We start from the raw sequence: 25,512 nt of genomic DNA on the forward strand, positions 1-25,512 counted from the left end.
CGCTGCTCTGCGGGTCACGCGATACATAAGTGCGCCATTCCACCTCGTACATACACACACTTTCATAAACTCAGCGAGTAGACGAGGGATATGCCCACACGCAGACGTCTGTTCAGAAAGCCTCTTTTCCCCCCCTCCTCCCACCGCAGAAGCCGGAGAGCCTGTGGAGGACTTTGTTTTCTTTTCTTTTCATTTTTTTTTAAAAGTTTCACTCTTGCTGAGACTTTGAAAAGAGAAATGGAAAAATAACTGTTACAGAAAAACAACAGCTTAAAAAGGATAATATGGGTAAATTTGCGTGTTTTGAAATAAATTAACAAAATAAAACGATTGTAAAACAAAGCACGTGTCGTCATTGGTTTGTTGTGCTTGCTTGCCAACATTTATGAAATTTATGAAATATATATATATATATATATATATATATATATAATAGATCCCATTAGAATAGATCCGCCCCCTCCACTGATCACCAGCTAAATTCCATCTGCACATTTACAGTTAAATCAATAGTAATCAATAGTAAGACGTCCATACTTGAGAAACATGTCAACTGTAATATGTTCTCGAATCTGACCTTGACATTAAGCAGAAAGTGAAGGAAACTATTTTTGTTTCTGAAACAGAAATATTGTGATTCTTCAAAGCTGTAAATTTGTGTCTTTGCATATCTGCAACGGTTTAGTAGTGGTGTCCGCATTCCATGTCACCTCGTTTTTTGACAGCTACATGTCTAACGTGGCCCTTAAATAGGGTAATAATGTCAAATGGCTCACGGGACCGTAGTTTGGATACCATTGCTGTAAGGTACCATCTTTCACTAATAATCTACATTCTATCCAATTCATTCAACAGGCATTCAACAATTCACCGTACACAAATTCTACAGTTTATTTAAAAAAACAAAACAATTGTCTTAAATATGAGTGCGGGCTCCAAAGAAAATAATCTACAACTGCTCTACAGTGTTGCAGTACTTGCCTTCTCAAAAGCCAATGGGATTTTTTTGGTTTCTTCATGATGTGTCCAAGTTCTACCACTGTATTGTTCATTCATGGCCATTCCTCAACGTCCCGAGTCTGCGACCGCGCTTCAGACTTGTGCTTGAGTGGCGGCAAATGAAGAACGGCAAAGAGAAGTCTTCCTTCGTAACCGTGACGTCAGTTCCACGGGCTGGCGGGCTGACATGCTGTGAACCTGAATCGCATCCAGGTAAAGACTCGTCAACTGCTGCTAAACCATGATTTGTACAAATGTGAAGGAAAAAGGAGACTCGGCATAGCAAAATGAGTTGGAAGTCGCAAATGTTGAACAAAACGTGGACCTCAAAGTTTCATTTTCATGACTTAAACGTTGTTCAGTATTCCTGTACTTTTTAAACATGCATTTTTTATTTTTTAAAGGAAAACATAGAGATGAGCTCAACTGTACAGCTTTGATTTCTGAGCGTCTCACCTTATGTTTGTCGTGGACAGTTCGGATGACACAGACGGCGAGGAAGGTCATTGAAGGCAACACGGCTGTGAAGGCTGTGAGGAGAGACGTGAGCCACACAACTGGATCTGTGAAGGCCTCATCGGATGCACCTGGATGGAGAAAGGCCCACAAACGGTCAAAACCGCGCAGTTCAGTCCATCCGTTGAATCAAAAGAGATACAGGCCTTTTAATAAGCAGCTCAAAAGAGACATTACATAATAAAACAGTTTCCACATGTCTTAAAATGTGAATCTGTGACGTACTTTGTTCAAAATACCGTAAGTACCAAGATTTTTTTTTTAATGCAAAAAAATGAATTTTAGTCACGACATTTCATGCATTTATTATCTGCTGCGATTTATATTCCAGAGCAATTTATAGTCCGAAAAATACAGTATTTGGCAAGGCTACAAAAACAAACAAAATATCTCAAACTTTCAAAAAAAAAAAAAATAATAATAAAATAGCTAAAATGTCAATTTTCGTGTTAGCCAGTTCATCTCATACATAAACTTTCAGGGTTGACTATTAAATGTATTCATTTTGGCTGGGCCGATCAATTTGTGCATGGCTGTTCTCCTGTTTGTTATTTTTCTTAATATCTCTTCAATAGGCAGGCACTCCAAACAGACACATACTTGTATGTACGTTCCGAAAAATTAAAGCTACTTTTCCATAACATGTCCCTTTTTAAATTGATAACAACTATGACAACGATCAGTCAAGTCGAATCGTACCGTAAAATAAATAATCAGCCGGTGCATTCTGGAACAGGAACTTGCTATGTGTGATCCTGGAGCAGATGAAGTAGAGCAGCAAAGAAACGCACACGGCTCCTATGTTGAACTTTGTCCAGTATCTGGTCAACAAAACAATCTGACGGGAGAGAAGCGATGTCATCTTGAGATGAGGTCAGGCAAAAAATTATAATACTGGTGTTCTATTCTTTTGTGACCTCGATGTTGGCAGTAAATACGGCTGCCATGGACACAGTGACCGCCATGGTCTGGTAGTCGACGGCTGTGTTGTAGAAGACGCCACACGGGATGAAGAAGAGAACAAGTGAAGCGTAGAGGGCGTACAAGAGTGACGTAAACAACACCAAGGGCCCGGAAAGCTCTTGCCTCTGTCCACACTTGTACAGCTCAGGCCACCTGAGGCTGTTTTCTGCACTCACGTCCTACAATGCAACAACAAGGACGTCACTTTGCAGTATGTGGCCACTATAGCTGGAGCCACACAAATCTAACTACAGGAACACTGGGCAATGGATGCATCTTTATTTAGACACACAAAAAGTAAGAAACACAGATCTGTAATTTACGTGAATTGCAACAATGTGCAATGTTGATGCAACATATATGGTTGGCATTTTGACCTCTTTGGGACACATGGCTTAATATTTGCTTGCTGGACCCAAGTTGATTCTCACCTGTAATTAATAAAGATATTTAGTAAAATAATGTCCATTTGATTAAATTGTGTAAGTCTTACCGGCCCAAATCCAAGACAATCTTTATTCAATTTCTGTAATAAGCTGATAATTGTGAATACACTACAAACACATCAGTTACCTAATATTCATATTTCCTTGGGGCTGTAGTGTTAAAGCTAAAGTAAAAGTTAGCTCACAGTAAATGTAAAAGCTAACAGGAACAATAGCTTACTAAAAGCTTATGCTATAGCTAGTGCTATGTTAAGTTATTAACATTGTTTTTCAGTTTCAATTTATATTTTAGCCGTTTTGGATTTAGTTAACTCAGTATAGGCTCAATGAATAGAATTGCATTCTTATCTGTCTCAGATTTATGAGAGGAGAAGGGCATTGGGTTCCTTGCATCCGCTATTTGGAAGGGAGTGTATGTTGTCTGGTATCTGTCTGTCGAAAGAGACAGGCTGATGTATGATTGTTTTTCTCTAATCTGATTTATAGCTATGGGAACTTGCTGAACTTGCTGATGGGAGGAGAAGGGGGATTTTCTTGTTTTTACGGAGTTGCAAATAAATGTACTGTGGGCTGGAGAAAGAGACACACTTTTGAACTGAACACTGCTTGGGTGACTTCAATTGTGTGATCAGAAGCTTCTGCTATAACTATACCTTTGCAAAGGGACTTCTTCACCAGGATCTCACCATTCAGTTAATTGAACACGCAAAGAGTACAATACTTAATATTGTCGACTCTAACAGCTACTGTTAAAATGAGCCACTAGCAAAAATAACGTAAGTGGATACTACCTAAAAGTTAGCTAAGTGGACCTAAAGTCAGGCTCAGGCTGTACCAAAACAACAGCTTTAGGCTAATGTTAGCAAGTAGGGCTAAAGCAGTGGTGTCCAAACTTGGTCCTTGAGATGTTTCCCTTCTCCAACGCATCTGAAGCTCATCAGCAAGCTCTACATAAAGCCCGATAACGATCTTGTTCAGCGGAAACAGGTGCGTTGGAGCAGGGAAACGTTTAAAACCTGCAGGACCGAGTTTGGACAGCACTGGGCTAAAGGGAAAAAAATGACTTACCATAAAGTCGTTGTAGCCTTAGAGTCTGTAAACAAAGTTGGTTGTAATAGAAGGTCCCGGAAAGTTTCATCCAAATTGTAAATAGTGTACCATGATGATTTCTAATTATCCATCCACCGTTGAGCTGCAAATTAACCTTCCTAAACTCTGTTGACTTAACTTGTTTGACCCAACAATGTGTTACCAGAAACTTATAACACAAGACACAGCATTATTAACCAGGAAAATAACAATTGTACATTCAACACGAAGGTTGACAAAGAGATATGACAAGCTATCTTTTTTTTCTTCTTTTTTTTTGTTTATTATTATTATTATTATTATTACATAAAAGTGTAGTGTCTTGCATTCATTTTAAGGTTCATGAATATTAGAGGCAAATGGTGTGAAACGGGAAGTCAGCGCCTTATATAGAGGAGGAGCTAATTGTAACATACCAAGTCCCTGCAGTGTGAAAGGGGTTGAAATTTCCTTGCAGCATAAACAGGGTTTATAGGTTCAGCATATACATTTTTTTTTATTTTTTTTTAGTTAGTGAAAGTTTACTTCCATGTTTTAATCAAATGTTTTTTTGTGCTGTATGTTTCCCCCATTGATGCTTAAATTTGAAATAGTCTGAGGTTTTGCACAACCAACTTCAGCATCAATCGTGTTTACATATATGATATATGAATAAATTATATACATGTATTTACCTTGTGTGTGACGACATCAGCAACAAAGAAAACAAAATTTTAGCAAGTTGGGATCAAACCAACATGTTATGTTATGTTTTGGTTATCCCAGCATAAACAGAAGATCAGCCATGGTAATGCGATGATTCGCATTGAGAAGATGAAGGTTTATTTTATTAGCCTTCCTGCTGAGAGTTTTACTTAAGTTAGTTTAGCTCCATTTAAGTGTCCTTGTAACAGACTCATCTTATTGAATTATCCATCAGTATACTGTTTATTATTATTATTAGCATTATGAATGGTAGACAAAAAGCCAACTTTCTCACCTTTTCAAAGAAGGCCACAAACAAAATCTGGGATGATGTGTAGAAGGTTGTGTAAAAGGCAATGAACCATGTCTCATACAAAGACTGCAAGACAGAAACATTGCATTTTGTTGTTGCGGTTTTAAAGTGCTCTATAAATGAAGTTGAGTTGCAAAAATAGATACGACTGAACTATGAATACAGTGAACTCTTGCTTTTCACAGGGGTTAGGAACCAAAAATCTTGATGGGAATAGCAATTTTTTTGGGACCAATTCTGTAGTTTAAACCATAAATACACACCAAAATATGACCCAAAATACTTTTGGGCTTGACTTCACTCAACAATCTACCTGAGCACTGTAGCCGTTGAAGATGCCAAACCAAAGGTGCACCAGCGCAAAACTACACGTCTTGAACAGGAAGTAGCGCAGGAACAGGGAGACGCGCCGATACGACCAGCGCCCGTGGACCAGCAGAAGCTTCTGCAGAAATCTGAAACGGGACAATGAGAAATCTGCGTTCTGTACGGCTTGACCTCCCTCCACTCCCGCCAGTCCTACGCCGACGTGGGCTGCTAGAATGGACAACAAACATGATTCAATACTAAAGCGTGAGGGGGAAAAAAAAACGGAATCTTGTTTTGGAACTTCCACTCACTCTTGATCATGTTTACATCATTGGCGCCATCTCCAATGGACAACGTGATAGAGCGCGTGTGCTTCCTGACCAAAGTAACAATGTCGGCCTTCTGTCCAGGTGTTACCCGGCAGCACAACACGGTCTGACACTGTTGCGCTAGGCTCATGAACCTGGCACCCCACTCTGGTCTTTGGTCAAACTCTGTCTGTAGAGAAACACCAGGTTAACTTGAGGTGGTCTGTGGTTTAGGACGGCCCCAAAATAATGTTTGAGGTTTTTCATTTTGATGTTACATATTTATGGCCTTGAAGAGATTTTCATGCAAATAATTGCCATCCTTTTGACTTTACCACTCCATTATATTATGAGTTAGAGACATATGTGTCCCCTTCCATCTTAAGCACAAAAGCTGGAACTGGAGGTGTTCCACAGGGCTCTTTAATTGGTCAACTGATTATTTTCATTACACAGTGATACCTTTTAGTTGCAAACCGTCGCCTGAATATGACGGCATATAAAGGAAACATACTTTTTTAAAACATTTTTTAGAGGGGGTGTAATGTTCAGAGAGAGGAAAAAACAAAACATTTACGAGAAATACATTTGCAGATTTGTGACATTATAAAGTGTCAAATTTGCGAGAGAAAAAAACAGCAGAACAGCAGATTCAACACATCAATTTAGCGACTTGTATCCAACGCTTCAAAGTGTGAATGCTTAATATGATATGGTTAATCTCTGCTAAAGCAATTACTATTTCCTTATTTGAAAACCCAACCGAAAAGTATTGGCACAAACATTTGAGTACGCTACGAGTTTTTGTCTCGCAAAATCTACGAGTTTATTTCTCATAAATTGACAATTTTTTTCTCGCAAATTTGCCACTTTATAATATCACAGATTTGCAAGTTTATTTCTCATAAACTTGTGACTTTTTCTCGTAAATTTGTCACTTTATATTGTCGCAAATTTGCGAGTTTGTTTCTCATAAATCGGTGAGTTTTATATATATATATATATATATATACATGGCTCTAATACACCGTCGTACCTGAATGATTTTTGGGCTATGAGCCACAATTTGGTATACAGATGAGCTTTACTAATACCAGGTGTTATTTATGGTAATCCACGCTATAGTGCTATAGAAAATGAATTATTCATGTTTACCAGCTCAGGACCAGTCAGGACCACAGCAGTCTGTACTTCAGCCTTGTCCTTTTCAACAGCCCACAGTTCTGTCTGTCTGATTTTATGGAAATAGCCCCCTGGGTCTGGCGATTGGAGGACCTGTCTGTGGGTCAAAGACACAAAATCAGTAATATGATGCATTCCTGTTCCCAACGTATATTTTTATTCTCCTCATGGTTGTTGACCTTAACTCTTGCCATTCCATTAATCTCACGCCAGGATCCAGTAGTTTACAAGCATATCCAATGTTGACTGCCGTCTCTTGAGGTTTGAAACAATGACAATGTGGAAATACAGTACATGTGTGTTTTTTATACTTGGTGTTGGCTTACCTTTTTTGTCCCCCGTAAGCACCCATACTTTAATCCCAGCCTGTTTAAGAAGAGAAATCGTCTCAGGAACGCCTTCCTGGAGTCGGTCCTCTATGGCTGTAACGCCTAGAAGCTAAGGATCAGAAAAGTTGGGCTTTATTTTACTGTGGGTGCTGCAAAATCTATGTTATTCATACACTAACAAATGTGTATCATCTATCATATCGACAAATGTGATTTTTTCCCCCCAACCTTTTTAAATTTCAAGACTTCTTAAAGTAGTTCTGCATCACGACAGAAGTAAACGCATTGTGTTAACCTGAGTGTTCACTTATATTTCATAGCGAGCCCACCTGGAGGTCTCGCTCCATCTCATCATAAAGCTTCTCCAGCAGGGTGCTGCGGTCAAAGGTCGCCATGGCAGCAGCCCGAGCTAAAGTTTTACTCCACTGTTCCCATGACGTCTCAGAAACGGATCGAACGGCAACGCACAAGGTCCTCAGAGAGGCCTGGGAAAACAGCTGGAAAAAAAACAGCATGAGTGCAGACCTCCGCCAAGGCAGGCCAATCCTTAACATGACTGTTTGACTCGATGATCTAAAGCCATATTGTTCAATGTAAACTCTGTACACTGGTTATTCGCTATTCACAGTTGCATTCAAGAATTCCCTTGGGAAATTAGCCACATGCTGCTTCACCAAGCCTAAAGACAAAGACATTAGCAGCCTATTGTGTTAAATTTCCATGACTGGCCCACAGAGAAGTAGATGTTGCACAAGTCTACTTCTTGCATGTACCTCCAGGGCTTGTTCAGTGCTCTCCTGATGTGGACAGTCCCTCTGCAGCCTCTCCAGTATCACTATGTCAGCTCCTTTACAGTACAGTTTTAAAAAACCCTCCGGCTCCCGGACTGCATAAAATGGGAACAAAACCAGTAAACCAACTCAACCCCCCCCCCGCCCCCAAAAAATAGCAGTTGAAAGAGGGAGGATGAGGTATGAAATCATTGATTCCCTCACCCAATACTGACATCCGTCTTCTCTGGCTGGTGAAGTCAAGCAACGCCAGCAGCTTATAGTGGCGCGTGACACCCATCTCGGAAAGCACCATATCGTCTCGTGTTCGGGACAGGAAAACCCAGCCCAGTTCCCTGGCGGCGCCGACAAGAGCCTCCTCATCGGTAGACGCGGCTTGGTAAACTAGAGTGTCTGAAAGGAAATGAGTAAGAGAATACCGTAAACCACACCTTAGCCTGACAGTGTTGCACAGGTAGAGTTGAAGTAGACAGTCAGCAAATTAAACTAAAGCTAAAAATAACCCATAGTTGTAATTGTTTCCACAGACCAGAGAAAATATGCGCTAATGAGTATTGTCGGATTTGTTACTGTGATGTTTACACCAAAATCGCATTGTTTGATAGTTTAAAATGGCCGCCATAGTGATGCTAATTTCAGTTAGCTTGAGTTGGTCATTGAATGCTAGCTTAGCATTAAGCTAGCAAATAAAGGCAGTGATGCTATGTAAAAAGTACTTTGAATGAACATTTATGACATAAAAAGCTTGAATTTGGAATTTTTTAAGAATTGTTCCCCCAATCTGCCAAATTGCTGCTTGTTGTGAAATTTGCTCATACTTGTGACTGAAATTTTCGCTCCCAATTCAAGGCACAAAATCAGCCAAGCCATGACTAGTGTTTAGTGAAAAACGTATTCGTAAATTGAGCTCTCACTGCATACCTTCTTTCCACTGGGCCATGACCGTGTGACACACAGTCAGTGCGGTGAAGAATCGCTTGATGGTGGGACAATGTTGTGCTCGGAGACGCTCCACCAGGGTGGGAGCCCGCATAAACAGACCGCCACGGGAGAACGGATTCCAGGTGAGGTCCATTGGCTATCCATGCAAAAGTATGACAGAACGCACATTTTATATAACACAAATGACATCAGGCTGTGGATGGTGTAAGAGAATTCATAGAAGTGATCATATGGTACCTCTATGTCCTCTGCTCTTGCTGACGAATCACCTGTTGGAGTTCAAATCAAATGTTAAAACAACCACCAACGATACATGGGTTACGTAGTAACAAATGCTGAAAATATACAGTGATGCCAGTTCAATTCATTCATGTGCAACACAAAACACTCATGTCTCAAATCATCTTTCCCCATTGAAATGAATGGAAATAACATTAATGAGTTCCACCCTTACAAAAAAAATAAAATAGAGCTCTTCTAGAATTGTATTAACTAAACTTTAACTGTTTGAAGTCTCTTTTTTGAAAAATCGCTCACTATCTGCTACTTGCAAAGTGAGATGAGTATTTTGCCAACATAAAATCACACACAAAAAAGAAAAACAAACAAAACATCCATAAGATTCAAACATGTCCAATAAAAGGTGACGAATATCAGCGTTGTCCTTGCATCTTTCAATTTTTCCGATGGCCTCTATTTGAGGAATATTGCTAACATTTCAATACAGAAAAAGGTGCGACTATACCGTAGATCTCCCCAGCTATGCAGCATTGCCGGAAGAGCAGACGATTTTGGGTCAACGTTCCAGTTTTGTCACTCAGCAGGTATTCCACTTGGCCCAGCTCCTCACACAGCGAAGTATTCCGGGCCTGTGCTGGACAATCTGTCTCAGACCAGTACATCTCCAAATCCCAATTAATAAACTTGCTTTGGAAAGTGTGGATCAGCTCAAACCTGCCCCAACACACACGCAATCATCAGCAACTTAACATCCGCACTACCAATATACATCACGGCGTGTTCTAACTGACGTGACGTAGAGCGTGATGGGCACGGCTGGGCTGAGCAGGATGAAGTAGCTCCAGTAGACCAGGAAGGCGGTATAGGCCGGGTCACCGTTGATAATCAGAGCGGACAGAAACTCTGTACGGCTCATCGCCCGGCTTGTAAACACCCCGCAGCCGATGGCCAGAAGAAGCACGGCCAGCAGCAAAAACAACATTATCTGTGGATGCCAAACACATGTACAGTGGAAACATCATTCGGTGTACAGTAGACGTGCTTCAATCCCAATATTAACTATACGCTAATCATTGTGCTTGCTAGCTAGCTCGTCCATGGCGTTCTGCGTTGTTAGCATTGAACTAAACGGGCAAAGCTATGTGGCTGTTTTCAAAACTCAATGTGTATTTCTCTTTGTTTTAAGTTTAGTTAGAAAGTAAACATCAACTGGTAGTGGCGATAAACATACAAAACCATATTTTTTTCAACCAATTCTTTGCATAGCAACAGTGTGCTAATTTTAGAATCCCTGCTGGAGTCATACTTTAGACATGAAAAACACAAGAACATGTAGAAAATGTCAGATGGGGTTCATTGTAGCTGTGTACATGTAAGCAACTTCATATGGATAATAAGTAAAATTGTCATTAATAACTACCGCATCTCATTAGATACTGCAGCACTCACCCCGATCACCGCTCTGTTGAGACTATTCTCCAAGCGAGTTATCTTGGCCCGTACTTTCCCGCAGTTCCTCAGGATCTTCGTGTCGGCACCTGGGTCGGATAATTACGAGAGCGAGAGTTCAAGCCCTGCCTCGGCAAGGTGGACAGCCGCCGATGTGCCCTTGAGCAGGATGACCTTGCTGTGCACAGGTAGGGGATCCGTGGACTGACTTGTTTCCATAGATACAACATACATTCTCAAAAACTGAGAATGGAAGCCATCATTTTCAACGGGACTGTCATTAATGGACAAAAGTCTTAGGACACAGCAATTAATCGAACAGGGGTTAGAATTTAGTATATTTACTCTTCATCTAATGAAGACATTTTGGACGATTTAGGAAAGCTCCTCAAGGCATTCTTGAATGAGTTTGGAATGGAAGAACTTAAGAGATGACCTTGAACTCAACCCTACCAAACATCTTCGAGATGAACTGTGCCTCTGTGCCACTTTTTCAATGCTTTTGGCGTCTTCATCAGAATCACTCAGTCAATCCAGGAACCCCCACCCACCCCCCACCATCTTTAAACATATAGATTTGTCTTTCTTTTTTTTTAATTCAGTGAATATGCGAATGTGTGGGTGCTGAACTGCAAATATGCATTAACTGTCGTTTTAAGTTGTAATATCACCATTCATCACTAGATGGCAGACATGGCTTGGTTGCACTTACACTGGGGTCTACCCAAAACTACAACATGAGTAGATATAGGCTTTATATATACATATATATATATAATTTTATTTATTTTTTATTTAACATAGGACCTCAATGATATTTTTTTTTTGGGGGACATGCACAAAATTAGTTTTTGCACTCAATGTTGGTTTGCTGTTCAGCAATTATATGCCTTTCCTCAAATGCAGGAAACCCACTTTACACTACGGGAAAAAAAGAAAAATAAATTACAGTATGTAGTTATTTTGTTGTTTGCTTCAGTTGATCGTTTATACATGCATTGAATTATATTATGAAAAAAATAAAATATAATATGAACACATATTTTGTCCATATCCCCAAAAGCTATTTTGTCATACATCTGGTTAGGAAATGTGTGGTCCTATGTGGCCCCTTGAGTAGCACTGATGAAAAATTGTGGCCCCCTTCGGCATTTAAGTTGCCCATCCCTGATCTATTTAACACAATGACTATGAAGTTCAATGGAAAATCTCAATTTTTGGTGGGGATGAAATGGGGAAGTCTCAAAAGCATCTTATGGTGATATTGGTTCAACGACAATCAATTTTGTGAGCCTTCCCAGACTAGCGCAAGTTTTCATAGCTGCAAAGCAGAGTGCTATACTTTTCTCTCATTTTCATTTGCCATGGCGTGTACTTTTGTGTGAAAGTCAAGCTCAGTCGAACACGTGTGAGCTGGGTGACAATCGAGCTGTATCGATACACGTGATGTGACGAATGTCGTAAAAGCCATCTGTAGAGGATTTTGACGTATAGATCGGCTTCTCCAGAACTGAAAGGGTCACGGCGCCGAGATCCGTGACACCTCCCGCTTGGTCCAGTAATATCCGATCAATGATCACTTAAAAAGACTGGACGAGCGCGCGAGCCGATCCGGGAGATGCTTAGATGACCCACATTTCAAAGGCACTGTCCATAATTATTCGTGTAATGCATTCAATGTAACATCATTTGCCTTTGAAGCAAGTGGAGGCCACAACAGAAGGTGAGCTAAGGACATTTTGGATGACATTGTTGTTTGTGGTCTCCTTGCACAGACATTTTGAGGGTGAATTGTAAATTTATATAAATGAATGCAATCGTACCGGTGTATATGATCAAACCGTAGGCGATCGGTGTGTTTCGTAGGACGGTCCCCCTGAGGAGGAGATGCTCGTTGTCCAGCAGGAAACGTTCCCCCCTCCAGTGCAGCTGCCCTCTGAAGGTGTACATGCTGTCATTGGGTTCCTCGCTGAACACCACGCCTGGAAAATGAATTCAAAGACTTGTTGATTTATGATATATATCCGTACATTTTTTTATAGCACTTATCACAAGTGAGCTGGAGTCTATCCTTGCTGACTTGACTTGTTGCCAGTCAATCACAGGAGCACATATAGACAAATTGTTTTAAAAAAACAACAACATATTTCACCGTCAAAGTTGGCGAGCGTACACTCCGAGGGTTCGGATGTCAACCGGTCGTGCGTCGCACCGAGAGCCTGTCGACACTTCAGGTTCGTCTCGCTGCATGGAGGAGAAAAAATGCTTGTCAACATTCTCTTTTAATTTGCTTATTATCCATTTATCTATTTTCTATCGCGCTTTGCAGGGAACAGATAAAGGTAATATTAAAGCTTTTTTTTTTACATCATGCATGCTCCACCGATGCCCAGATGAGTACGAAGAGCCCTGACTGTTTTACTTTGACTGCACCTATCTGCTTTTATTGTCCCTTTATAGTAGAATGTGCACACTCCATAGTTTCTTTGGGGAGTGGAGTTTTTCTTACCTCTTTGTTTGTCAACAGTGCCTGTCACTTTAAGATCGTGCACGTACTCACACGTGCACCATGAACGAGCCTGACGCAGATGCTGCCGTTACGCTTTGGGCCAGAGGTGGCAGTCGAGAGTAAAAAAAAGTGTCAAACTGCATACAAATCCTTTAAGTAGCTAAATTCACCTGTCTTTATTCATCTCAAGGGCCATTTTGCACTACCAGTTTGATGCACACTTCTAAAATAACAAATTTGCTCAAATTATTTTGGGGGTAAATCATGTTCTCATCGTCATTGCGCTCGCTCACTAGCTTGTCTCCACAAAGTCTTTGGTTTGGTCATATACTACAATACTGACCTTGGAACTGTACAATGATTGTTATTAATTATTTATTTTATTTATTTTATTTATTTTATTTATTTTATTTATTTTATTTATTTATTCTATTTTAATATAATATCAATATATCATATTTTATTTTATTTATTTATTTATTATGAGTTATTATTATTAGATATACAGAACCTAACATGCCTTTTTTGGAGGGGAAGAATGGAAGGAAGTGAAGCAGACGTGCTAATCTGTATGAAACGTCTCACCCATCGATGTCAGCCGTTTCCACATAGGACAGACTGTGTGGCTCGGAGCTGCAGAGGAGCAAAACATCTGCCTGAGAATGAACACATGAATCAATCAGTAGTGCGGAAAAATGACTACAGTCAAAGTCTTTTTGACTCATTAAATCACGCGCAATTAAATACATTATCTAAAAATTCTAACATAATGTCATTTGTGCATCATTCTACTGCCATTATATTTCAAATGAGCAAATAAGCCGCTCACAGGAATGGTTTGGTCTTTATGGATGCGCACGATATCCCCCACGCACAGATCCTTCCACTGCGCCGTGCTGAAGCTGAAACAGATGGCACAAATACATCATTCACTACGTCTGAGATATCATGTGAATGCTGAGCGATGGTTAAAACATCACAACACATCATACAAAAATCAGAACTCCAGATGTCATTGCGAGATGCCCTATGTTTCCGTGTGCTTGCCTCAGCATACATACTATCATTTTGTCTTGATATATAACAGCACCAATGTTGATATGTGTGTCTCAGCATTCAGGCTATTATTTGATGCACAATAGCGGTAACATGAATATTGCTCTCTAATCATTCGTTTTTACACAACATTTGTCGAAGTGCTTATCACACAACATTCCACAATGTTTTTGGAACAAACATAGCACGACAATGGCAAAAGTAGAAATGTCAGTTTCTCATGAGCTTGTTTTTTTAGTATTACGACCATTTGTGATTGTTGGAATGATCATCTCTCAGCATTCATGCAATTAAGCTTTTAATGCACAGCTGCTATTTGTGTGAATGCTTTAATTCTTCCTATTCTTTTTGGACGTGCAATACGTACAACTTCACAATTTTTGTTGTTGTACATTTCTAATGCATATAAATAGGAACGCTTGACTCTCAGCATTTATACCTATTTGTATACATTAGCATAAGTGTGAAAGCTTGTCTCTTACCATTAACATTATTATTATTATTTTGTTTTAACATAAACATTAGCATTCACATAATAAATTTTGTTGCACAGCAACATTTATGTGAATGCTCGTCACTCAGCATTTACATACTTTTTTTTAGCACTTAAAAACATATTTATTACAATCATTTGCATGAATGCTTGTTTCTCATATTTTACATAATTGCTTTTCGATGTACAATAGAACTATGCATTATATGTTATGTTTTTAACATACGAGAGCAACAATACGTATGTGTATCTCTCAGCATCTGCACACATTTTTTTGACATGCAGTAGGTTGATGTCTTTCAGCATTCAGGCTATTTTTATTCATTCACAACATCATCAGTGTGAATGCTTGCATTTGTTGAATGCACAGCATATGTGCAGTGCATTCTTGTCTCTCAGCATTCATAATATTGTTTTTGATGCAACAGCAACCGCGTGAATGCATTTACACTGATTTAGACAAGCACTAGGAACGCTTGTCTCTCAGCATTCACTAAATTTTTACGTAAATTAGCATTCGTTTGAGCATGTTTGAGCATGTTTTTCCCCTATACACAACAGCATTAATTTGAATACTTGTCTCTCAGCATTCACATAAATCTTAAACGTCACACAAAAACAATAACTCGGGTGCAAGCGTTAAATAATATATAGCATTTCTGATTGTGTCCTTAATTTGACGTTTAATGCCTGTCTCTCAGCATTCACCCAACATGAGATTTATTAAAAAACATAACACCTGCATCTGAGTTATTGTTTTCTGCTGCTATGAGCATTTATAGTTTATTGATCCTTCACAGCATTCTCCTAAACCACCGAACACCGCCCAGAATTAAATTGCATTAAAATGATTAAATAACAATAAAACCACATGCTGAGAGATCACTTGATCTTGTTTTTCCCGCGGAATGCCTCGTGCTCCACTCTAAACGGGCACCTTGGGGAGCATCCAGGCTTTCACTCATTTACACTTCATTAGAGCTTCATTAGAGGCCCGTTTGGCAGCATCTGCTCCCAGGGAGGCTCGCACCCTCCCGTCTTTGCTCACCTCTGGGAGATGAGTACGTCACACGGTCGCGAGTTGACCTCCGAGTCGCTGCGTCGCCTCCCCTGGAAACAGGACAGGAAGTGGCAAAAGTACGCACGTTTCAAGTAGACGTGCGAACACTTATGTAGACAAAAGAACGGTAAAGTAGGAGTAGACATTTTTGATTTTCACTTAAGTAACAAAGTACAGAAATGTCCCCCCCCCCCCTTTTTTTTACGGTTAATTATATAAAGTACGGCATATACTGTACGGTTAATTATATACAATACCCATTGGCACAATGAAAATGAAATCCCTTACCCAAAAACAACATAAAACCGTTCCTCAACTTCTCTGAAAACGGCTGACAGGGAATAATTAATGGGGAAAACTAATTTTAATTATTTTTTTAATTATTTATTTTAATGGTAATATTGCAGAAAATATAATTATCACGTTTGAGGTGGGTACAAGAGCACATCTTTATTTGAGCTCTACAACAGCAAAACATGTTATAAATAAAAAAGTGGTCTACTTAACTGTTTAGCTGGCATCTGTGTTTATTATTTGCTTACTAAGCTCTATTGATTGGACAAGTGGGCAGTTAAAAGCTTTAGTATGTAACTTGTCGCTTCAACATGACGTCGGATGCATGTCATGCCGCTTGCATGAGATTCTAGGGATGTAACCATATCCAAACGTACGAAATTATCATGATATGAAGGTCACGATACAATCATTATCACGATATTGTGGCGAGGTTGGCGATACAAAAAAGGTCACAATATTGTAAAAAAAAAAAAAAAAAGAGCTCATACTAAAAAACACACGCACACAATATTTTTCTTTTGTACATTACAGCAATGAAAAAAATTATTATAAATATTATATATAAAAATATATATAAATAAAATATACATATTGAGGCACTTACTTGCTAATGCAAGCACACATTGAGTTCCTACACATTTGATTCTGTTTACAAGCATATTATGTTCCCCTTCACCTGACAATTAGCGTGGATTTTAAACAGAGAAGGGCCAAAACATGCCTTGAGAAAATTAAACTGCACAAAAAAAAACTAGCCATCAGAGGGTGCTAGAACTGCACAAATAAAAATCAACCCGACTAGCAGATAAAATCAGAAATATGTAATCTCCTCTAGTTGGATGAAATTTGCTTGTTTTAAAACACAAAAAGTTGCATAAAAGATTTCATATAGCAACAAAGTATTTGTACTTCACTGCTGTGGACAGGCGTCGAATGAAGGTGGCCGTGAAAAAGTTGAGACAGTAGAAAGCAGGGACGCCATTACGCGGCCCATCAGCAATGACACCGGCCTTAAGATTTACACCCTTTGCTAAATGATTAGTCAATATGGAGGGGTCAAGCGAGCGTTTCAGCCGGAGAGCCGTTAACGACCGTAACTCAGCCGTGCACTTAACCAGAGAGTCGCGCATGCAAAACATCACCCTGGCATTTAAGAGGGAAAAGCTTTAATGATATGGCGGGGGAATTAATGCTACTGGGACGGCTGGTTTTAGTCAATGAGGAGAGGACGAGGAGTCAATGAGGACGACGAAGGAGAGTGTGGAGGCTTCTATGGCGACTCTTAAGAGAGTGTCAATGGTGCGTTGGGTGACCGCCGGGACGTGAGAGGCTCACCATGTCGTTAATGAGGTCCTTCACGCCTCTCACGGCCAGAATGAGGATCAACGGGATGATGGAGATGTACCACTGGAGGGACGAGATGATGGGGACGCACTGGGAGACACGTAAACACACAAACAGCCAGTGTATGTGGATGAAAAGAAATGCTTGACAATGCTTGTTCCATTACTCATTAATACAACAAATCCCTCCGGTGTGCTCGACTCGACCACCAGGGGCAGTATAATACAGTCATGCAGACACAAGTGAAGAAGACTTTCACAACTACTCTATGTAACTTAGTAAACGGCAATAATTATCAGTTTTTTGCACGGGATAAAGAAAATCTTGACATTTTGCCGCCCATTTATATTGCCAATGAGAAGACGGCAGGCTCAGAAGAGAGTAAATAACCAACCTGCAGCGCTATCATGAAGAGGAAGTAGAGATTGGCGGCGCGTTGGAACTGCTCATACAGCGTCAGCGGCACAAAGGTGAGGACCGAGTACTTATAGCTGCACACCTGGTTGTCCTGGCAACAAGGAGACTGAATCAAGACAGACTCATTTTGATCTCGGAGGAGGGAGCCGCCACTCACCGAGCATCGCCCCCAACGAAAACCCAGGAAGGATTTCTTCTGCTGCTGCTTGTGGTAGCAACGTTGGTTGGCCCTCACCTGCCACGTGAGACCTGTGACAAAACATGAAGCCGTGTCATGACATCATCACGCTTGTTAACATGTCAGCATCTCTCAAGGAAGCCTCAAATGACTCTAAAAGGTCCAGTCTCAATACCCTTGTGAAGTGCGAGTATTGGGACAGGGCCTAAAAGCATCCGCGGAGCAAACGTGAGCCACAGAAACAAAGGCGGCAGTGGTTCACTAACTCAGGTCCATCAGCTGTTACTTAAATAATTTGCAATAAATTATTAGGTTGATTCATTTGATGTATATAAAAAACAACTACAAAAAACAACGTATAGCTATATTAGGGGACTGGCAATAAAACAAACTAATTACTGCTGTCTTCAGTTTAGCGCCAATGAAAAGTTCTCATACGACATCTTTGTATGCATGCAGTATTTCCAGTGCTCTCACACATTTTTCTCATATAGAGTTGTACAAATATTTGCTTCTTGGAAAGCACATACCACGGGTCAAAAGTCTCCAACATGTCAATAAATAATTACTTGGAGATGCACTTTGGAGAAGCAAGCTTTTTTATTTTATTCAACAGCATCACGGCTTGGTACTAGTTCAGTGTGTACTCATCATATGCAATTTTTTTTTTAGATAAATGTTTTTATTGTACAAATGTTCACTGTTATTTAGTGTTTAGTTTTCTTCTTTTTTTTTTTTAAAGACACTTAATTTTATACATACTTTTTTTTTAAATATCCAAAACACATTAATGATATGTTTTTTTGGGGTGATTTAAAAAGAAAGTCACAAAATTTGATGATGCACACGTTTTACTGTAAAGCGACAAATACCTATACTGTCATTTTTGTTTTCTTCGTTTACTCTCTGCATTTTTTTATTTTATTTAAAACACAAACTAAACAATATTCCGGAACTGAAAAAAACAACAATATTTAAACATGCTGTACATATTTTTGGGTTTATTTTTATTCATCTTTTTGTATTATATTTATTTGTATTGGCAATTATTTTTTCTTAATTTTTTTCTGTTCAAGAGAATGGATTAATATAATTTTGTATTTCTATTTATTTTTTAAATCTATTTTATTGATAATGAGCGGAAGCGGAGGCTTTGTGTGACGACGCCTTTTCAGTTTTTTCTTTCTGTCTTTTTTTTTTACATTTTCTCAAAGATTTTTTAATGAAATAACTGATTGAAAAGATAGCAACTGAAGTCACTACTTCTATTAAAAAATAATAAATAAATATTTTTGTTGTATTTCTGGGAGTTTTTCATCAGACAACTCACAGTCATGTTTACGTACTTTTTTGTTATTGTTTTTTGTCGTGATTGTATATGTTTTCCACAATATTTTTGAAGTTGCCTTCCACAGGACTCCCCTCTCGTCATACATAAAACAATGTGCAAATTATTATGCTCAAGTTGCCTTTTTTCTTTGTGGGAATGAAACTTTTTTTGGGGATTTTTTTTTTTTTAAATACTCACATTTATTTCAAATTAATTTGGTTAGGTTCCTTTCTATTAAACAGGTCAAGAATATTAAGGTTGAAAAAAGAAATCGATGTCGAATTCTATGCCAGATTAATTGGCTTTAGGATTAGTTGGGGTCCTTGTAAAAATGACTGGTTTAAGAACCCCTGTCTTACAAGACCGCACAATAAAAGCTCGATGTGGACTTGACTTGAAATGATGAGCTGAAAGAAGACATACCTGATTGTGCACTGTCCTTATTCATGATGAGGAGGACGACGAGCTCGTTGTGGAAGTGCACGGCACGTACTGGGAGCAGACAAAAAACACCTTTTGACTCTGTTATCTTGTAACTCATTACAGCGCGTTACCATGCCAACACACGAGCGGACGCTGCTCTGCAGTGAATAGTTTGTAAATGCACACTCGAAAAGCAAGCAAGTCAACGAGAAGAACAATTAGAGTGGAAATGAAAGAAGTTGAGATTTTGAATAATATATATAGTATTATTAGATTAAGGTATTTTATTTAGATTTGTTTTCCACACTAAAACTTATGCACATTTTTACATAGTTTTAAGACAGAATTATTCAAATTATGTTTTTTTTAAACAATTTTCTCACCTTTTACATGCCGTGTTCAACAACATCATATTACCTTAGTTTTGTGCATTTTGTACACACAGGGTGGCAAGACTCAGTGATTTTTGCAATGAGTCTTTTAAATTGGAAACGCTTGCAAATAAACATTTTTGACATTTAAGGCAAAATAATTTTGGTCATTTAAAATGGAACAGCTTTGTTGCTTAAATGCTAGTATAGTTAGCAAGTGTTTTGTATGAAGGTAACAGACATTTGTGGTTTGATTAAATTGTATAAAAAGTGTAATTATCTTGCTTTTAGGTTTAGTTTTACAAACAAACTTCAACTGGGATGGAAATAAGCAACTTTTTTTTGAAGAATTGTTTACTAACTGCTGTTGCTGTTATATAACATGCATTTTTGCTTTTATCTCAAGATGAAAAAATAAGACATCGACAGAACTTATCTCAAAATACTCATATATCAGGACACTTTTTGGCCACTGTATTAATAAACATTTTGGTGAAACAAAACTGAATCAAAGCATTTTTGCCCAGATGTTATTGCTATTGTCCCAAATTGTCCCACTGACTAAAAATAAATAAATAAACGTCATTGGCCAACTAATTCCTGTCAGGTGGCAAATAAAACTTTCACATTTTACTTTCTTTCCCCAATAACAAATACAGTACAGGAACCTCGTTAGCACATTCTGTTTGTGAAACAACAGATAAAGACAAAAATGCAACATTTACCTGCTCAGCGTGACCGTGACAATTCGCAAACCATCGTTGACACTCAGTTTCAGCTCATATATCCCTTCTTTCTCTATGCTCATACAGTAGTGATGTAACACAGCAACGCCTACCTCGCTTCCAGGTGTGTCCTGCATCACGCAGTATGTCCCCATGCAACCTACACCTGGGAGCAGAGCAAATGGGAGTGGAGGAAAGGCACGAGCCTCATCTTAATGTTGTCAAACGCTCAAGAAAAACGGATCAAATATTCACTAATTCCAAAATGGGATTTTTGTGAACCAGCATTTCTCGGGGAGGGTTTGTGGGAGTGCTGTACTCGATCACAACTCATGAGCAAGATGGATCAGCTTACAGGTGCACAGTATGTGCAAAACAAAGCTTTGCATTCATTGGCTAAATCATAAGCAGGTGTGTTTGAGTGAGCAAAACGTAAACATGCCTTTAAATAAACAATACAAATGTACTACACTAAACGTTCAGGTGCACTTTTTTTTAAATCCAAAAATCTGTTTATTGTTGTTGTTTTTTTCAATTAAATGGAAATGTATAGATACTTTACTTTTATTAGATAATTCCCTGCATATCTATCTTTTTTCTATATCCAAAACACAGTCAAAACATTTTTTTTTTGCTAACCAAAACACACAGAATTCTTGCTTCATTTTTGTCTATATTTTTCGTTTCATGAGGCTAAAAAAAAAACCCTCACAACAATTACAGTAAAAAATACCTGGTTTTATTGTAAAATGACACACATATTAACCTTGATGTGTATTTTTTAACTTACCATTTAATTCTGCATTTTTCCCTTTTAATATAAAACATGAAGCAAACAATAATCCTGGATTTAATCTAAAACAATAAATAAAAAATAGCATTTGGCTATACATGGCCCGAGAGACGTCTCCTGTGGGTATATGGCGTCCTCTTGTGGAATTAAGTGACATTGACTGATAACTGAAAGTGCAGGAGTGACGTCACAATGGTGTTATGTTGAACAGCAGTCCTTGTCCGTTGAAGGTTTCAATTACGGTATACTTAATAGTAAACATCAGGCATCAGGCGTGTGTGCACAGCAGGCTTGTGGTTAGGATGATGTGGGAGGTTGTGCTCTATAGACCGGATGTGGTTTAACTGTGTTTAGACCATGCCATGTTTTGAATAAAAATGTTAACTGTGGGCTTGTGATACTGATTTTAACATTGATGTTATATGCTTTAGTTCGATTTCGTTTCACCCCTAATATATATGTATATTAAGTTTATTTGTTGGATCCTTTATTGTGATGTTTTTGATATTTTGATATTAGTTACTGTGAACCCCTTTGAGACGTTTTGGGATCAACTCATTCACTGCCATTGATGGCTATAACCGTCAAAAATTAATTTGAACTATTTCTATTAGTTTGACATTTTTTCCCTTTTTGTTAACAAGAGTATGAAAACTTAGATTTTTTTTTATTGTACATTTGAACAGATATAACATTTGTGATTAATCGTGAGTTAACTAGTGAAGTCATGCGATTAATTACAATAAAAAATGTGAATTGCCTGTCACCCCTAATTTTAAATAATCTTTTTTTTTTTATTATTCATCCGCTGCCAATGACGGCTATAAACGTCAAAAAATCATTTGAACTATTTCTATTAGTTAAACTGCGATTGGCTGGCAACCAGTTCAGGGTGTACCCCGCCTATTGCCTGAAGCCAGCTGGGATAGGCTCCAGCAACCCGCGACCCTTGTGAGGACAAGCGGTATAGAAAATGGATGGATGGATATTAGTTAAACTTTTTTTTTTCTCACTTTTGTTAACAAGAGTATGAAAACATAGATTTTTTTTATTGTACATTCAGAACAGATATAAAATGTGTGATTAATCGTGAGTTAACTAGTGAAGTCATGCGATTAATTATAATTAAAAATGTTAATTGTCTGTCACCCCTAATTTTAAATAATCTTTTTTTTTTATTATTCATCCGCTGCCATTGACGGCTATAAACGTCAAAAAATCATTCGAACTATTTCTATTAGATAAACTCTTTTTTTTGTTAACAAGAGTATGAGTATTTTTTTATTGTTCATTCAGAACAGATATAACATTTTTGATTAATCATGAGTTAACTAGTGAAGTCATGCGATTAATTAAAATAGAAAAAAATAATTGCCTGTCACCCCTAATTTTTAATAATTGTTGTTTTCTTTTATGAATTGATGGCAGTGAATGAGTTAAGAGATATCGATAAATTCAATTGAATTTTTTTATTTTTTGGGCAGGCTTCTCTCATGATTTACATGCTCACACTCACTTGATGTTGCAGCATGTTCAATTTCCTGTTATGCTGTTATTGTCATACTGGGAGTGGGCACCCACTTTGTTTCCTTTACAGAGCTCTCAGTCCGATGAGATGCAATATAGATATACTCTTCTGCAAGCTACAAATACAATAATAAAATGTAAGCCCTTTCAACAACTTTCCAATAAGCCTAACGTGAGTCCTTTTGTAACACGTGGGTGAAGCCAGTGTATGACTCGAGAAAAAAACAGAGCTGAGATTTGAACCCAACACCTTGCAACAATAAGGCAGACATGCTAACCGCCAGCTCACCATGCTTGCATGAGCTCATGTCATCTGCCTCCAAACAGACTCACACTAAAAACTGCAATCAGTATGCAGGGTTGGCTTCATGATTGAAATAAAAGACAAATTTCCATTTGATGTCCGAACAGACCGTTTCTTTCCACTAAACTGTCCCGAGCACTTATTTATACTTGTGGTCAGAAAAATAGCATGCAGCTTTTCTTGCTGCTCATGGACGCTCTGTAGCAAATTTTAAAAATGCATCTCATTTATTGTTTCTTTAGCATAGTTAAATGGAATATTAGGCTGCCAAAATGTTTAATGCATAAATTAAGAGTGACAAAAATATGGACCATGGAAAATAACATGTTTTAATTCATTCTTGTTTATTGTTTTATTGGGGAAGTCAACCTAGAAATGTATTTACAATAATTTGTTGTATCTTCCTTTACTAGTTTAAACACGACATGTGGAAGGCGGCCATTTTGTCACTTCCTGTCAACTGAAAATGATATCACAGTTGCTCAGGTATCGACCAATCACAGCTCGACTTCAGAAGTTACAAGTGAGCCGTAATTGGTCATTACCTGAGCAACTGTGATGTCATCATCAGTCGACAACAAGTGGTAAAATGGCCGCCCCCCGAGATGGACAAGAACACGTTAGTTTTGCTGCTTCACTCATATTCCACAGACACGTTTAGACTTTGTGTGGTTAATTATTTTATTAATCAAATACCAATAGAAATTCTTGGTACATTTGTGTGGCTTTAAAAAGGTGTCAAAAAAGTATCATTAACAACTGACAAAATGTGATTTAACGAAAAAAGGGGTTAGGGTTTAGGGTTAGGGTTTAGGGTTTAGGGTTTAGGGTTAGGGTTTAGGGTTAGGGTTTAGGGTTAGGGCTTAGGGTTAGGGTTTAGGGTTTGGTTAGGGTTAGTGTTTAGGGTTAGGTTAGGGTTAGGGGTTTGGGGTTAGGGGTTAGGGGTTAGGGTTAGGGTTAAGGTTTAGGGTTAGGGTTTAGGGTTAGGGTTTAGGGTTAGGGTTAGGGTTAGGGTTTAGGGTTAGGTTAGGGTTAGGGTTAGGGTTAGGGTTAGGGTTTAGGGTTAGGTTAGGGTTAGGGTTAGGGTTTAGGGTTAGGTTAGGGTTAGGGTTAGGGTTAGGGTTTAGGGTTAGGTTAGGGTTAGGGTTAGGGTTAGTAACCGTCACGAGTACCGATTCCGTGAAATGTGTCCTGGTATCGGCCCGATACTTATAACTGGTATCGGTACTCGCCTATCCCTAGTGGGAAATGTTATTTCTGATTTTTAGAAATACGAATATGTTTATTATTATATTTTTCACAGTTATAAATGTACGAATTTAAAACATTGTGACCGGATGTATCCAATATGACACAAATCAAAAGTCATCTGTGGAAGTAGATTTTTCAAAAATAAAATACGTTTGTTTTCTTCAAAATTTACAAAGAATCACAATTTTGTCTCACATATTTAATCAACATTCAGGCTTTTAAGGTTTAACATAATGCCCAACATTTGATATTGTTTATTCATATATTGTGACAGACATCCTGTCTATCAAAAAAATCAAACAAGCATCAAACTTAGAAACTGATCTATTCCGAATCTGAAGATGAAGCCTCCCCAGTTGCATTGTGGTTTTTGGCCATGTGACAAATCTTTAACTCCGCAGCAACAGGAAGTAATAACACTACCCGTCTCCTCGGCACACGGACTCTAAACATAGACGCAAGGCCATATTTCCAGTGCGTGCCTTTTATTTCCAGTGTGTGTTTTCTTACAAACTGCCTTCCAACGGCTAACGGCTCTCATGATGTCTGATTAAAGCAGGCCTCAAAAACAATGGAAGTTCATTTTGTAAAATATATTGCCTCAAAATGTAACTGGAATGCCAATGAAAATTATGACATTTCAGCACAGTCAATATAGAATCTCAGTTCTGATCATTGGTTGCAAAAGTATGCACACCCTCATAATTTAGGATGTGGCTCACAATCAACCAATCACATTCAAACTTGTGTTAAATGGGAGTCAGCACACAGCTGCCATTTAACTCATTCACTGCCATTGACGGTTTTAGACGTCAACAATTTATTTGAACTATTTCTATTAGTTTAACATTTTTTCCACTTTTGTTATCAAGAG

The 25,512-nt window shown here is 38.5% G+C and overlaps 1 protein-coding gene across 4 annotated transcripts; it reads right to left on the reverse strand.

The window, feature by feature from the left end:
• Positions 1-912: 912 nt before the first annotated feature.
• On the reverse strand, positions 913-20,935 carry atp8b3 (ATPase phospholipid transporting 8B3). Of its 4 annotated transcripts, none has more exons than XM_086088912.1 (28): positions 20,877-20,935; positions 19,668-19,736; positions 17,894-17,985; positions 17,714-17,827; positions 17,311-17,409; positions 15,667-15,728; positions 13,899-13,971; positions 13,655-13,725; positions 12,713-12,804; positions 12,384-12,542; positions 10,561-10,649; positions 9,903-10,096; positions 9,617-9,825; positions 9,109-9,140; positions 8,851-9,007; positions 8,134-8,322; positions 7,912-8,024; positions 7,468-7,635; positions 7,136-7,247; positions 6,989-7,064; positions 6,783-6,906; positions 5,631-5,817; positions 5,324-5,547; positions 4,993-5,076; positions 2,433-2,657; positions 2,215-2,353; positions 1,456-1,586; positions 913-1,197 (listed from the first exon to the last, which is right to left on the reverse strand). In XM_086088912.1, the coding sequence occupies exons 2-28, from the start codon at positions 19,690-19,692 to the stop codon at positions 1,093-1,095; spliced, it is 3,345 nt and encodes a 1,114-aa protein (XP_085945038.1). In that variant the 5' UTR covers positions 19,693-19,736; positions 20,877-20,935; the 3' UTR covers positions 913-1,092. The 4 variants fall into 4 exon arrangements, with proteins under 4 accessions (XP_085945038.1, XP_085945039.1, XP_085945037.1 ...); XM_086088913.1 differs by lacking the exon at positions 20,877-20,935 and adding an exon at positions 20,764-20,828 and having other exon boundaries at positions 7,468-7,623; XM_086088911.1 differs by lacking the exon at positions 20,877-20,935 and adding an exon at positions 20,764-20,828.
• Between the last annotated feature and the right edge of the window lie 4,577 nt (positions 20,936-25,512).

Source organism: Leptonotus elevatus, chromosome 11 (genome assembly GCF_054856555.1).
Source record: "Leptonotus elevatus isolate MCC_2025b chromosome 11, RoL_Lele_1.0, whole genome shotgun sequence".
NCBI lineage: Eukaryota > Metazoa > Chordata > Actinopteri > Syngnathiformes > Syngnathidae > Leptonotus > Leptonotus elevatus.

What these genes read in the sequence shown, in the direction of transcription:
- atp8b3 (XM_086088912.1), bottom strand. Translation starts at nt 19,692, where the DNA reads ATGAATAAGGACAGTGCACAATCAG. An exon ending in CCCATCACGCTCTACGTCAC is followed by an intron (nt 9,826 to 9,902) that starts GTCAGTTAGAAC and finishes GTGTTGGGGCAG; the next exon opens with GTTTGAGCTGATCCACACTT. An exon ending in CTGTCCACGACAAACATAAG is followed by an intron (nt 1,198 to 1,455) that starts GTGAGACGCTCA and finishes GATGCGATTCAG; the next exon opens with GTTCACAGCATGTCAGCCCG.